This window comes from Bos grunniens, chromosome 24 (genome assembly GCF_055505025.1).
Source record: "Bos grunniens cultivar Pamir isolate PY7600 chromosome 24, Bosgru_T2T1.0, whole genome shotgun sequence".
NCBI classification, from domain to species: Eukaryota; Metazoa; Chordata; class Mammalia; order Artiodactyla; family Bovidae; genus Bos; species Bos grunniens.
This window is the reverse complement of record NC_141188.1, coordinates 50,497,514-50,513,765: the sequence shown is the minus strand read 5'-3', so window position 1 is coordinate 50,513,765 and position 16,252 is coordinate 50,497,514. Positions and strand designations below refer to the sequence as shown.

General features: G+C 38.8%; 1 protein-coding gene across 10 annotated transcripts in view; it reads left to right on the top strand.

Moving 5' to 3' along the window:
• DYM (dymeclin) overlaps window positions 1-16,252 on the top strand; it is a 393,514-nt gene that overhangs the window by 161,424 nt on the left and 215,838 nt on the right. For 9 of the 10 annotated variants that reach the window (XM_086373423.1, XM_086373422.1, XM_086373425.1 and 6 more), the window contains 2 exons: window positions 3,941-4,054; window positions 5,041-5,135. In XM_086373423.1, coding sequence (XP_086229549.1) covers window positions 3,941-4,054; window positions 5,041-5,135 — 209 coding nt within the window. Of the gene's footprint in view, window positions 1-1,786; window positions 1,969-3,940; window positions 4,055-5,040; window positions 5,136-16,252 lie in introns of those variants that run through there. The other variant, XM_086373431.1, reaches the window with a different exon arrangement.

Sequence of the window (16,252 nt, the reverse complement as noted above, 5' to 3'; positions counted from 1 at the left end):
CACACACAGGCAGATGTTAAGAACCAGTGACCTTGGTTTCAAATAAGGGTGGCTTATGGTAATTTATTTGTAAACACAGAAGCCAAAGGAGAAGAGAAACCAAACTATATTCAAGCTTGTGACCTTTTAAAAGACAGAGACTCCTCTCACTAGTTAAGCTGCCTGTTGAGTGTCCTGGGTTAGTATTTCCCTGTAGACTTAGAGCTGTGGTTCTTAACCTTCTTGGTCTTTACACTTAAAAATAGTTGAGGACGGCAAATAACATCTTTATGTGGGTTATTGTTCTCTATGTTAACTGCATTAGGAATTAAAACTAACACTTAAAAAATATTTGATTAGTTAATTTAGAAATAATTATTACAATAAACCCATTACATGTTAGCATCAATAACAGATTTTTATGTAAGTAACTGTTTTCCACAAACAAAAATTTACTGAGAAGAGCAGCATTGTTTTGCGTTTTTGCAAATCTCTTTAATGAATTGCCTTAACAGAGTCTCAGGTCTCCTTCTGTATTAAATTAATTATGCTATTAGGCATGTTAGATAGCCTTCAGAAAACTGAACTGTACACTCACGAGAGAGTAAGAGTGGAAAGAAATGTCTTGATATTTGGATGAAGATAGTTTTGACCTTGACAATGCTCCAGAAATGTCTCAGGGACTCCTAGAGGTCCGGGGACTGCATTTTGAGAACTGCTGCCTTAGACAGTAAGTCAGAGGGACTGAGCATCGTGTCGTTACAAAGATTCCACTGGCAAATGTCATCGTTTTGAATATTTTCAGGTAGTACCATTTGTTTTACACGTAGGTTACCTCTTCTAGTTGATTAAGGCATTATTAGTCATGAATAAATGGAAATGCTTCACGTTTTACACTTTTTACTTCACAGACAACACTCAGTTACCATGTACTGGACATTTCTAAATGCCATCTTTGTGTGGCACAGAGCCTACTGTCCATGGTCAGGGTTGGGTTATTTGTGATGGGGATGCTGGGTGCCATGGGTCTCTTGCTAAAGAGTTGAACTGAGTGTAAAAACTATGGGCACTTACATGAAGGTGAAGATGATATTTCTTTACTTTTTTATTTTTATCTGTTTCCATGCCCTTTTCTCATTTTAAATATTGTTTGGAATTTGGGGAAAGGCAGACTTAGCAGAGAAATGTCTATTTTATTGGTCTTTTAGAAGAATTAATGTCAACCATATTATTTAGATATATTTTTCTGATTTCATGGATTACAGTTATGATGTTTTGGGAGTTGTTACTATTTTGTTGTTGTTGTCTAGTAGTCCGTATTTTCCTTCTCTTGACTTTTTCTGGCTGTTACTGTTTTATTGTTGTCATCATGGTGATGAGGAGGGGCAGGGAAACACGTGTGTGATGGTGTGCTTTTTCCCTGGAAATAATGCATGGGTGGTTCATGCTGAGTCGCTGCACACTTAAAAGTACTTTTCTATACTTACGTGTTGGTTTCTCTAGATAAGAATTCTAGAATGATCATCTATTCCTCCAAAATCTGTAGACGTTTTTATGTTGTCCTTCAGATGTATACTGTTCAAGATGAGAAATCTAATGTTAGTCTGCTTTTCTTTCTTTTGGTGATAACATGTTTATTCTGTCTAGAAGCCAGTAGGATTTTCTCATAAACTGTGGATTCAGAAATCTTATCAGAATACATTTTGATTTTTTTTTTCCCCAGTATTTTTGCTTAAAGTGTTATAAGTTTCTCTTTCCTTCAAAGGAATTTTCTAATGTTACTAACGTTTCTGTTTTTCTCCTACAGTCCTTCCTCAGTGTCAGTGGGGACTGGTTCCAAGACCTGCCGTGGATGTTCAGATCCGCAGATGTTCAGGCCCCATAGTCAGCCCTCTGTATCCATATCTGAGGATGCAACCACCTAATACGGAGGGCTGACTGTTATGCTTATTGAAAAAAATAACCCCATATAAATGGACCCATGCAGTTCAAACCCATGTCATTCAAGAGATTGCAGTTTCTTCTTTTTAGAACTCTTACTAAGTATATTTTGGATCTCCACGTTTCTCTTATATTTTGTCTTTTTGCCTTTTATTGCTGTTGTCTGAGGGGACTTCTGAGTTTGTCTTTCGGATCACAAATTCTCTTTTCCATAGTGCCCATTCTGCTAATTCTTTTCTCTCTCTTAAGTTTCATTCATCACTCTTTTTAGTCTTTTGTGGCTTTTCTTCATTCTGTGATTCTCATTTTTCATAGTGGCCTGTTCTTATTTTGTGGTTAACAGTATTCTGTCAGATCTCATCAAAGATACTGATTAGAATTTTTAAAAAGTTTCCCCAGCCTCTTAAATTATCTTTGTTTAATTGGGGGTCTGTTTGTTCTTCTTGTTTAGTTTCACTTTATTTTTATTTATTTCATGCAATATTATTTATAATACTTACTTCATACAATATTAGCTTTCATATTATTTTTTATTTAGTAAAATTTTAATTATAAACCCAATAAATGTAAACATAATTGGAAAAAATAGTATAATGAATTTCTATGGATTCATCAACCGTCTTATGTTCTTATTTCATCTACCCACTCCACCCTCCCTGCCTTTTCTGTTTTGGCTAAAATAGATTTCTTAATCCTATAAATCATATATATGTAAAATTTCATTTGCAAATATTTAAATATTTCATGCCCATAAATGTGAGCATAAAAAATAAATATAGCACCATTATCACATCCAACAATATTGACAATATTTTATTGTGCCTACTAATATTCAGTTTTCTTTAAAATGTCTTTCTTGAGTTCGTTGATTTGAATCAGTTTCCAAAGCCTGCTTAATGCATTTAGTTCTTAACTCTTAATCTGCAACAGTGTTTTCCTCTCTCTCCCTACTACACCATTTATTTTTTATAGAAACTGGCTTGTTTATTTAGTAGAATTCCATACATTTGACTTTGGCTGATTATATCATTGTGTTATCGTGTTTTTCAGTCCTCTGTATTTCATACTTACTGGCAGTTAGAACAGAGGCTTGATTGGATTCAGCTTCTTTTAGATTACTGAATTTCTCTGCTTTTTCTGTAGCTTCTTATTGTCTGTTCATAGTTGTAAAAGAAAGTCAGACTCACTTGTTTTGAAAGGTGGGGGGTTCCTCCTTTCGGAAGATGTGGATGGTAAGAGTCCACTGCAGAGAGAGGGCAGGAATCAGCCAGAAGTCTTGTTCTTTTTCAGGCATAGATGGAAAGAATGTGGCACCTTGGCTCCATGTCAAGGAGAAAAGAAGTGGGGGCGACCTCAGTGGAAGAGGATGTTAGGGGAGTTCTGTGCCAGTTGAGCCTGTTGGGTTTTGTGCATTTTGCCTCCTTTGCTGTGGCCCAGAAATGGCTGCAGTGTTGTGCAGCTTTTCTCTCTCTGTCTCTCTGTGTTGCGTGGCTGTGGAACTACACCAGCTGAAGCTAGACAGTTCTCACGTACCGAGGCCTGGAGGCAAGCCCCAGAGCCGCCTGCTCTGAAGAGCCTGAGCAGAGCATGGGCCCATCTCTTCTTGAAGACCTTGGCTAACTTACACTCTTGGTCTCTCTCCTTGACACAGGGATGCAGATTTTCTGTGGTTGTTGCGACAACTACTTTTCAAGACACTCCTTGGTTTTCTTGTTTTTTGCTTTCAGATGAGGGACCTCTGACAGTTGTGCTGTCAGTCTTATCCTCCATACCGTGCCTTTTTAGATATAGCTCCTTTTTGTCTACTAATGATATTATCGTCTATTTTTCTTTTAATTTGAGAGGGAAGAAGAAGCAAATACATCACAGTTTTGCTATCTTGAACTGAAATTCTCATTTATTTTTACATATTTAACTCACCTTCAGAACAAATCCATGGCTTATCAGAAATTGTAGGCATGGATAATCCCTTCTTCCATAAAGCAATCATACTTACTTAAACTTTTCTTCCCCATTACAGATGTTAAAAAATATTACTTGGTATTCAGAGCGGGTTTTAACTGAAATTTCACTGGGAAGTCTCCTGATACTGGTTGTAATAAGAACCATTCAGTACAACATGACAAGGACAAGAGTAAGTATTCCGTAGCTGTTTTTCTACCTTTGTCTATACGATGCAATGAAGACTATAGTTTAAAGCAGTCTCAATATTTAGAGTGCTAACATTCTCATGGAATATGGTAGAAAAGTATAGATCAGCATATATTCTCTGTATTATGATCCTAAGGTAATGTTTATAGTGTCTACGTTTGAGTATTTCATAGGTTGTATGATCAGAGAGATTTTACATGAATAGTAAATAAGCAGTATAGCACCTTTAGATAAAAGATATTGTATGCCTTTGCTGAACTGATAAAGCTGACTTAAGTTTAAGAAGTGACAACAACAAACTTTAAGAAGATGCAGACACGAGAAAATATGGATTCAGATGGGACAGAAGCATAGGACAAAAGAGAATAAAGAGTGAGAGGAAATTTCAGCTAGGTTGTATTTGGTATACCTTAGGGCAAATGTCCACTCCAGCCACTAGAGAAGTAGTATACAGAATTCATAGCTCAGGGAAGTGGCTAAGTTTACTGCCGTATTTTCAGTTACTCCCTTCTGGGAGGCTGACATAGATACATGTCTACAGTCTTTTATCTGAAGCTCTTGGAGCCACATGTGTGTTTTAGAATGGAGAATTTTATTTTAGAAAGATAATTATAGTTCTTATGCTACACAATATGTAATCGTTATGTTCTGGAGCCACACACTGTAACTAGACATTAATATTTCTGCAGTGAAATATTTCAGTCTTCTCCAGGGTGGGCTTAATGAAGACCATAAATACCATTATCGTCTTTTGTGCCAGATGTTGCTTCCAAATTAGTGGTGAAAAAACTTTCTGCACTTTATGGGTTTTGGAATTAAAGGAAACGGATTGTGGGTCTGAATTTTCTGAAATCAGTGACAGTTGACTTTCCACTTGCTTCTGGTTAACCTTGCTGAAAATGTCTAGAAGACCTGATGTGTGTTTTAAACTTCTCTCTGATGTGTGTTCAAACGTCTGCTCTCTGGCAGGATAAGTACCTTCACACAAACTGTCTGGCGGCTCTAGCGAATATGTCTGCACAGTTTCGTTCCCTCCATCAGTATGCTGCCCAGAGGATCGTCAGGTAAACACAGCTAAGAAGGAGATGCTGGTTTTGGCTTTTTGAAAGGAATACTATGGCGGTCCCTTTTTAAATGCTATCTATGAGGAGTATCACATTTTTCTACTTAATTTTTAATCATCTTGTTTGGTTGAAAATACCTTGTTCTGCTTTGTTTTCTAACTCAGACTTTTTAATCAGTCAGTTGTATTTGCTTTCAACCTTTTTATAAAAATCTAGGTTTAAGCTTGTGTGATAGCCTTTTGCAGAGGAGCAGGTCTATTTCTTAGTAATGCAGACTAAATCTTGATTCACGTGTTTGCTGAGCATCACTCTGCCCTTTTAAAAAACTTATCTACTTGTTTTAGATAATTTTTTTCATAGCAGTTAAGCATTTTATTATTTCATGTTGCTGGAGAAGGAAATGGTGACCCATTCCAGTATTCTTGCCTGGGAAATCCCATGGACAGAGGAGCCTGGCGGGCTACAGTCCATGGAGTTGCAAAGAGTTGGACACGACTGAAGTGACTAAGCATGCATGCATGCATTGCTGCCATAATGGATTACCACAAGTTAGTGGCTTAACACACATTGTATGGCAAAAACCACTACAATATTGTAATTAGCCTCCAATTAAAATAAATTAAAAAAAACACACATTTGTTATACAATTCTGTAAGTTAGACATTCAACAGGAGTCTCACCAGGCTAGAGTCAAGATATCAGGAGGTCTGCATCTGTTTCTGAAGGCCCTCGAGGAGAGCGTCTTTCCTTGCCTTTTCCAGCTACCAGAAGCTGCCCACATTCCTTGGCTCACGGCCCCTTCATGTGTTTTCAAAGCCAGCAACAGTAGGTTGTTGAGTCCTCCTCACATCTCATCACTCCAATGACCTCTTCTACTTTGAGGATTCCTGTGAATGCCTTGACCCTACCTGAATAATGTAGGATGATCTACCCACCTCAAGGTCCTCAGCTGAATCACAACTAGAGTTCCTTTTTCCTTGTAAGGTCAAATATTCATAGGTTCATGGAGAGTAGATGTGGACATTCTGAGGGAGCCATTATTCTACTTGTCAAAACATCACCAGAAACTCCCATCCCTTCCCTTACTTTGCCAAAGACAATCTTTCAGGTTAGGAAAACTAATTAACAAGTCAATGAATGAATATCATTTGCAAGATTTTACAAATATGGGTACTTTTTCATCTTCAGGCAGGATGCTCAGTATTGTCCTAGCAATTCCCAGGTAGAACATTTGTTATGTATTCAGTGATCCTTTCTTATAATCCTTGATTTTCAGGCAGTACAGCCCTGACGATTAGTTGTGTTCTAGTCATTGGTGATTATCACAACTCCGTATCACTTTTAAACTCAGATCTCACTTTCTATCCTTTGGTTAGAGACAGTTATTGACCTGGGCTCATTTTTAATAATTAGTCATAATTAACTTAGGTTCTTAGTCTATTTGTCTTCAGAATTTAGCACAAGACAATTTTCTTTGACTCACTGCTTTAATGATACATTATTTTGAATTTTATTTTATTTTTTTTGGTTTGTACTTGAGAGATTGTCCATTTGACTGACTTTGGACTCAACTTTGGAACTCAACTTTCTGTGCTGACTAAAATAGAAAGCCAGTGGTATTTGGAGAAAAAAGAAGTGTCATTAAATTTGTGATTTGGGAATATTTAGATCAAGTTTATTATCATTAAGGAGTAGTGCTTTAATTCATTTTACTGGAGCTTTTTTTTTAGTATTTAGTGCATGACTGTGTTAGGCCGTGCCAAGCATATCAAAATTAGTTATAAGAATTCCTGCCCTTACATAGTTTGTAATTCAGTAGCCAAGATTAGACAAAAAACCAACATATAATAAATTCCAGCAGAATGTAGTAAATATTAGTGAAAAGAAAAATCTCTGCAATGAGGGTGAGGGGTTGGTTTAGAGAATGGTGAGGTCACATCTCATTAAAAAATTGGGAAAAGTAAATAGAGAGGGACAGCTCTAGAGACTGGCCTGATAGGGGAAAGCATCAACCAAACAACCCAAAACAAGAGGTGAGAGAGCATGGTTTACATTTAGAAGATAACCGCTTCATTCATCTGGTATGTTGTGGACCGGTGCAGGGATTATAGGAGAGAAGCTTGGAAGAACCAGCTGGGCCCTTCCTGTGGAGAGGGGTTAAAGCTATTAGATTCACAGTTCAGGATAATGGAAGGAATAGAAAGAAAAGATCTCATTTTCTATACCAACGAAAAAAAACAAAACAAAAGAGAAGTCAATGAATGAGTTGTAAATGGATTTGAAAAGAAAGACTTTAAATGTCTAGAGTTACCAGTGTTAGCAGCTGATGTTGGCCTGTTGTTTGTCACACTGAAGGCCGTGCAGTTCTCACAGTTCCCCAGTGTGGCCAGCGCTTCTGGTCCAGGTGCCATAATGGGGTAGCTAGACCAGAGCATCTGTATCATGTTGGAGGGAACTTTAGAAAGGCAGAGTGTTGGCCTGACTTCAGATCTGCCGAATCAGAAAATTCCATTTCTACACAATCCCAGAATGATTTGTTCATGCCTTAAAATTTGGAAAGTACTTTGAGTTTGGGCCTGGAAATAAGATTTAATTCCTTAGAAAACACTTGTCTTGAATTGGAAGTGGGAACAAGCTTTTTTTGTATCTTGAGGAAACTCATTCTCCACTAAATGTTTGTTTTAGGATATAAAATTGTAAAGTATAATAAGGAATGCATAACCCAAAACTGTTTAGATACACAGGAGATTTATTACAGCAGCACAGCTCAAGACTCACCAGATGCTGTACAGCTCCTTCAAGTGAGAAGTCATTAGTTTCCACATTTATGTTTGCTAAATCCCTTTTTAGAAAGGGACTGCACGGTTGTGTATCCATCATTTGCAAACTTAGAGGAGTCAGTATTTCATGTGCTCATCGACAAAACGCAAAACAGAGTAACGTGTTTCATTACTGTGAAAGTTAGATGTGAATAAAGCTTTAAAAAGTCTTCAGTTCAGTCGCTCAGTCGTGTCTGACTCTTTGTGACCCCATGAACCGCAGCACGCCTGGCTTCCCTGTCCATCACCAACTCCCGGAGTTCACCCAAACTCATGTGCATCAAGTCAGTGATGCCATCCAGCCATCTCATCCTCTGTCGTCCACTTCTCCTCCTGCCCCCAATCCCTCACAGCATCAGATTCTTTTCCAACAAGTCAGCTCTTTGCATGAAGTGGCCAAAGTTTTGGAGTTTCAGCTTTAGCATCAGTCCTTCCAAAGAACAACCAGGACTGATCTCCTTTAGAATGGACTGGTTGGATCTTCTTGCAGTCCAAGGGACTCTCAAGAGTATTCGCCAACACCACAGTTCAAAAGCATCAAGTCTTCAGCACTCAGCTTTCTTTATAGTCCAACTCTCACATCCATACATGACCACTGGAAAAACCATAGCCTTGACTAGATGGACCTTTGTTGGCAGAGTAATGTCTCTGCTTTTTAATATGCTGTCTAGGTTGGTCATAACTTTCCTTCCAAGGAGTAAGTGTCTTTTAATTTCATGGCTGCAGTCACCATCTGCAGTGATTTTGGAGCCCTCAAAAATAAAGTCTGACACTGTTTCCACTGTTTCCCCATCTATTTGCCATGAAGTGATGGGACCAGATGCCATGATCTTCGTTTTCTGAATGTTGAGCTTTAAACCAACTTTTTCACTCTCCTCTTTCACTTTTGTCAAGAGGCTCTTTAGTTCCTCTTCACTTTCTGCCATAAGGGTGGTGTCATCTGCATATCTGAGGTTATTGATATTTCTCCCGGCAATCTTGATTCCAGCTTGTGCTTCTTCCAGTCCAGTGTTTCTCATGATGTACTCTGCATATATGTTAAATAAGCAGGGTGACAATATAAAAGTCTTCTTAGCCAGACATAAATATATGGAATGATTTCATATGGTATCCAAGGTGTTGTTTCATATTAAATGACACTATGTCTTCCACAAATCTTTGGTATTCTAGAAAAACTGCAAACATACATGGTATGGGTATTGCTCACCTGTGAAATTTTTTGAAAGTACTGTGAGTATGGATATTCGATATGATCATTATTTGGAACTATAGGGTTATTAACTCAGTTAAAATATTGATGTGGAGTAGATTTTATGCAAGAGATTGTTGTGAGTTACAAATACATTATCATGTACTTCTTGCCCTTAAGACTTTCCCTGTTGCTTCTCTCATCCCACCACCTCCTCCCCACAGCTCCTTCCTCTAGCTCTTCCAGCTTTGGCCCCTGGTTGCGACTTAGCAGCAGCAGCAGCTCAGCTGGTAAAGAATCTGCCTGCAATGCAGGAGACCCCAGTTCAATTCTTGGGTCGGGAAGATCCCTTGGAGAAAGGATAGGCTACCTGTTCCAGTATTCTTGGGCTTCACTAGTGGCTCAGATGATAAAGAATCCACCTGCAATGAGGGAGATCTGGGTTTGATCCCTGGGTTGGGAGGATTTCCTGGAGGAGAGGACATGGCAACCGACTCCAGTTTTCTTGCCTGGAGAATCTGCATGGACAGTGCAGCCTGTTAAGCTACAGTCCATGAGATCGCAGAGTCAGACACAACTGAATGACTAAGCACACACACACTTTTCTCCTGCATTTCATATTAGGTTCTTCTCTCTTTGCTCATTTTCCTTGGAAGTTCACATCTATGCCTGTAACTTTACCTATACTGAAAACCATTCAGATCTACATTTATAATCCCAGTCTTTTCTCTTTTTTCCTGAGGCAGGCAGTACAGTGTAGTGAGCACAGACTCTGAGTTTGGGACCTCAGCTTCAAAACTGACTGACTGTGGAATCTTGGACAAGTTACTTAATGGGGTGATATCTTAATCAACTTAATTTGAGTTAAACTTAATTTAACTTAAGTTACTTAATAGTTGGTATCTCAATGAATATTTGTAAAGTGATGCATAGTGTTCACCGTGTAAGTGTTGGTCACCTTAACCCTAACTCTTCTAGCTTTGCTACTTGAATGTTCCACACTTTGTCAGACTTCTATTATGTTTAAAGCAAAACTCATTTTTAAACGTGCTCTTCCTGTTAAATTCCCTATCCTTGATAATGTCCCTCACTGCAGCCATCTTAAATTGCCAAGTCAGAAACCTACAAATAATTCTGTAGTGTTTATTCCTTCTCGTCAAATGCTCTATCTGACCGGACTCTGGCATTCTTAACTCTATCTTTGTAGCTTGCCTTTATGCCCTGCTTTCTGGTTTACCCTGTCTTGGTTCATGCGTTTATCATCTTCATCCAAAACTACATTTTTAGTTGGCCTTGTCCTGTTGCTTCCCTCCCTGCTCCTCTACAGTTGATCTCTGCAGTGTTCCATTCATTTGAAAAGCAAATCTGTATTGCTTCCTATGTTTAAAATCCTTAAATGGCTTCCTGTTGCCAGCTGGTAAAAATTCAACCTCCTCAAAGTCATGGCCCTCAGACACAGGTAGATTTTCCCCCAGGGCACATCTGGCAAGGTTGAGAGTCAAGGTGGTTTTGTTGTTGTTTTGTTTTCTTGCTGTTTTGTTTTTTCTTTAGGCACAACTGGGGAAGAGGTTGCTACTGACATCTAGTGGGTAGAGGCCAGGGATATTGCTAAATATCCTGTAATACACTCGACAGCAAAGAACTGTCTGTCCCCAACAGAAGTGCTGGGCAGCCTTGTCCTAGAGTGACATGATCTGCGCCCTGCCCTTTGCTTTTTTAAAAAAAATATTTATTTGGCAGCACTGGGTCTTCCCTGGGCTTTCCTGGTGGCTCAGCTGGCGAAGAGTCTGCCTGCAACGCGGGAGACGTGGGTTTGATCCCTGGGTTGGGAAGATCCCCTGAAGAAGGGAACGGCTGCCCACTCCAGTATTCTGGCCTGGAGAATTTCATGGACTGTATAGTCCACGGGGTTGCAGAGAGTCAGACGCAACCGAGCGACTCTCACTGGGTCTTAGTTGTGACTCGTGCACTCTTAGTTGTTTCGTGTGGGATCTGGTTCCCTGACCAGGGGTCCAACCTAGGCCCCCTGCATTGGGAGCGCGGACTGTTGGCCACTGGACCAGCAGGGAAGCCCCCTGCCCTTTGCTCTTCATCTTCTATTGCTACTTGACACTCAGCACTCTGTCTTTACTAAATCATTATGGTTCCCTTCTCTCTCATAGTTGCTCTCCTGTGTCTGGATAATTGTAGTCTGATACTAGAAAGAAGTTTGAGGCAATTCCTGGTGGCACCTCTTCTTTCTGTAGGTTCTTTCCCACCAGCTTCCTTGCCCTCTGTTCTGTTTTATCTTGAACCTGGAGTGGTCAGGTGCCCTCCACCCCCACCACCAGTACAACTTCTAGGCCTTTTTTTTCTTTAGGCCCACCTCTCCGGCTCTGTTTATTTCTTTGTAGCAGTCTAGCGATCACATAGTCAGTTTGTGGCCTGGGAGCTAGTTTCTAAGGTAGAAATGGAGAGGAAAGGGGCCAGGGAAAGGAAAAAGTCACATGTTAGAAAATATGGATTCTCACAAAGGAGACTGTCGAGGAGAGAGAACTTCAGAATCTTGACCTGGCCAGTGTAGGTCCTTGTGACTCACTGACCTGGCCCAAAGTTGTAAGTCTTGTTGCTTAAGCAGAGTAGTAATTACTGGGGGTAAAAGATCTGTCTTGAATTTCTTTGGATCACTTTATGAGACTAGCTGTCAGTATGCACACAAGAGGATTTTAATAAATACCAAGTGACTGATTCTTAGAAGATGGGCTGGCATCCTGAATTTAAAGCTTGGTTCTGGCACTCATCATTCTTGAGACTTCATCTAAATTGATTCATCCCATTTTGCAGATATTTGCTGCTTCTTGATGTTTTATATTATTTTATTCTCAGATCAGATCTGATCTGAAACTTGTGAAGTTAATGACAAAACCTATTACTGAAAATTTTATGGTCTTTTAAATTTCCTGAGAATAAAATAATATAAAACATAGATTAGATTGTCACTGAAACTATTTGGTTAGAGCAGTACAGTGCTGTTGGGATATTTTTGGTAAAATCTGATCATGTAATTTTAAAAAATTTTAAATTCTTCAATCCGTAATTTATGCCACCTTTTCTTACTGTTAACAGCCACTAGCAGTAAACACATACTCTTCAGATTTTAACCAGGTTCACTGCTTTCCGTCTTTTCTTTGTCTAGCCCAGATTGGTAGTTTACGTAAGGTGGCTTGTTTTGCTCTGCACTTGTGATGATGTATATATGATATATGTATATATAACTCAGCTTTTTCCTGAAGGCTACAAAAAGCACAGGTTGGCTTATTTAACGCTGGGTTGTTAGTTCCTCTGTTTTCAACAAATTTAGATCTTTTAGAATAGCCCGTGGACTCAAAGAAAGTTGGACAATTTGCTTTTAAATACCTTCTAGTGTTAGCTTACCATCTTAGGCTTCCTCACTTTTGTCCTCACTCAATTAAGTCTTCAGGAGTTGTTTTTTTTTTTTTTCCTGAACCAGCTAATACTACATTGAACTCGAAACATACAAGAGAATGTTAAGGAGCAAAATGGACTTTTTGTTGTTGGGATATATTTATATTATATAACATAAAATATTCAAATATATAATAACACTGGTTGTTTCTCCCGATTTTGATGTTTCAGGAATACTGTCTTATTTTAAAATATAATATCCATTTGATGGTGAATTCACACCTGTCACCTGTAGTGTCTCATTGCTTGTCTCTCTTTTGTTACATTTAGGACTAGTGAAAGTCTGGAGGCTTATTTAATTTAGGGTGTTGGTGTTGCACAGCTGAAAAGTGCCATCACAAGTTTGTCCAGATTAAAAGCCCATGCTCATTCCCCAGCACTTCATGGAAAGACTGGCAGAACATTATTAATGAGAGTAACTCACCTACCATGGGACCATTGATCCAAACCCTCTGGGAGTTCTGAAACAGATGGTTCTCTGTAATCTAGGGTGGACAAGCCCTTGATTATTCCATTTGCTGCTCTCGAACTCTCACTCCAGCTTCCTTATATAGCTAAGTCCTTACAGTTATAGTAGCAAAAACTGGAGGGTCTTTCTTTCCCCCATCCTCCCCTTCCTTTTCTCTGTTTCTTTCTCTCTTTCTTACTTGAACTGGATAATTGAGAAAGGTATGGATGCGTGAGGTCTTGCAATGCATAGTGTATGGATATGTTCCTGGAAAATAAACATGGAAAGGACAAGAACTGTGTATCTTCAGTCTGAAATGTTTAATATTTTTCTTACATCTAATCCTTGATGTTAGATTTTACTTGGAATTTAGTAAGTATGTATTGAGCTTTTGCTACATACTTGCCACTGCCAAGGACTTCTTTAGTTTCATATTTGTTTACATTTTAATTTCAAACTAATGCCATTCATTGTATCTAGAAATTAAGTGTTATAGTCATATTGGTTTTATTTTTTAAAACTTAATTCATTTTCAGCCTCATAACCATTATCTGATTTCATTGTAGTCAGGAAATTGTTTCTTTAGGGAAGAATTATCTAATATTAAGAGTTATAACAAGTAGTTCAGTTTTGTTTCTAAAATCTTGGTAAGTTGTTTAACTTATGTTTTCCGTCTCTTAAGATGATATGATACCTACTTTGTTGTGTGTTGTCAAAGTTAATAATTGGCTTATAAAGTCTTTTGTAGCTCTACTTTATGATAACATTTTGAAGTCGTTTTAGTCTAAAAATAAATCTACATAGCTTTCCTACAAAAAATCTCTTGCTGTCTGTTAATATCCCTAGATTCTGATTCCTTGCCCAAAGGATCATCAAATTGAGGGAAATATTTGGGAAATATAAGCAGTGAAGACCTCATTGAATATATATAGGAAGTTTTTGTTTTGTTTTTTAGATGGGGGTTTTAATGATAGTATTTTATTTTGGATTGGTAGGAGGTGTGAGCAATGGTTTTGCAGTGTATTTCTTTTAAACTTATGTGATTTATTTTTTAAAAGACAGAATTAACTTGTTCTCGCCCAGTGCCTGGGCCATAAAGTAGTTCCAGTTTCTCCATTGCTTTGGTCTTTGCTGATCCTTGTTTGCTCTTGGCAAAGCAGTAGCCAAGAAAGGAAGGAGAGGAATGTTTTGCCTTAAAAATCTGGCTTCCTGCACTTCCTACAGCCAGTGGTACTTTGAAGGTAGCTACGTTTTTTTAAGGAAAGCTGTGACATGGTTTGCTTTTCAGTTTAGCCCTTTCTTTAGAAGTTAACTTGAGAGCATTTAGACAACTCCCAGTTGAAAACTTCTAAGTTTCCCATAGAAAATTTCTTACTGCAGAGATTCCTACCATCATACAGCATAGCATCTTGGTAGATTTGAGGGGACATGTGGAAAGTTTGTAACTGAAAGTTTAAGTTTCAGTTTAGACTGCTGCACATTCAAAAGGTCAGTTTTTAAAGAAGCATCTCATACATTTATCTGAATTTTTATTTCTTTTAAGTAAAATTTGACCTTCGTGGACAAGATTGTCACATGAAAAGTTAAACATTAGAGTAATTTGCATAGCGCTTTATAAAATGTTGCAGTCACATTACAGAGGTAATGAATGGGAGAGTTCAGACTTTGTTCTCTTAGCCTAGAATTCTCTACCCCCCATTCCTGTCTACTGCTGTGAAGGATCTGAGATCCTTACCCTACCTTCAGGTTAACAGATGAGCCAGCACAGTTTTATGGGTCCTGGTAGAGACTCAAGATTTCATGGGTGAGTCAGAGACAAAGGACAGTTTATTGCTCACAGTAGTGTGAACCAGCATACCCTGATTTTCTCGTGAGGTTCCCGATGCTCACAGAGCAGCTTGACCAGGGCCAGGTGACATGTGCACATGCAGTGGTTTGCATTACAGTAGAGAACCCTGAGCTTAGGAAGGTGAAAGTCACTCAGTCGTGTCTGACTCTTTGCAACCCCATCGACTATACAGTCCGTGGAATTCTCCAGACCAGAATACTGGAGTGGGTTGCCTTTCCCTGCTCCAGGGGATCTTCCTGACCCAGAAATCCAACTGGGGTCTCCTGCGTTGCAGGCGGATTCTTTACCAACTGAGCTATCAGAGTTTAGGAAACCCCATCTTTTATAATAGGCTGCACAAACTTTGCTTTGGATGGAGACACCTTTAAAATATTTGATAGCAGCAAACTGCCCTCTGTTTTTGAGGGGAGTCATTATTTCTACTTTCTGTGTCTGTTCACTTTACAAAATCCATGAAAAGAAAACCCAGAGCACGAGGCTGGTAATGCCTCTGCTTACAAGATGTGCAGAAACATCCGAGAACCGCGGGGAACTCTTCCCCTGTAGTCTTAGTACCTAGTTATGCCTTTCTGCTGCCGATTGGAAAAATCTGTCATCAGGTCATTAGGTAGCTTAGTTGATCCTGTTGTAGCTTTTATATCTCACTTGGTAATACATTGGCTTTATGTATCTAAGAAGCAGTAAAGGACTGACTGGGCTCCCTAGCCTCTCGGTTGTCCACGTGTCATAATGAATCTCCAGCTCTGGAGTCAGTGTCATGAATGCAGCCCTTAAAACCTTGTTTCTGAGTGGCTTTGACATTACCCAAATATTTTGGTATTAAATACAAATCATGAAATTTTATATTTGGAAGGAACTTTAAATAACATCTAAGAGAAGTTTGCACATTTTATATGAGGCGTATTGACACCTAGATTTATTATGTGACTAGTGTCAGTGAACGCTACTGCAGAAGCAGATGTAGCAGTCAGGCCTCCCAGCTCCTTGCCTAGTGTTCCTCCCAGAACAAAAGAGAAAAAAGGTGTATGTTCATGCACACATATTCCCCTCCTTCCCCATACACACATAGTTGTGATACCTGATATGCTGATAATGCTAAGGTCAGGTTAGAGAAATAAAAATGACTTACTGAAGCCTTTTCCTTCTTGATGAATTGCACATGCTTCATGGACTTTGTTAAAAAGCATTTTCCAAGACAAAGAAAACCAAGGGTTATTCTAAGAGGAGAAATGAGAGTAAACAGAAGGGTAAAGAGATTTAAAATGACTCATGTGTTCAATATAAATACACGGAGAATCGGATATATTATACTTGAGCCAGGGACCCACAAGGGAAGGGAGAATGTGG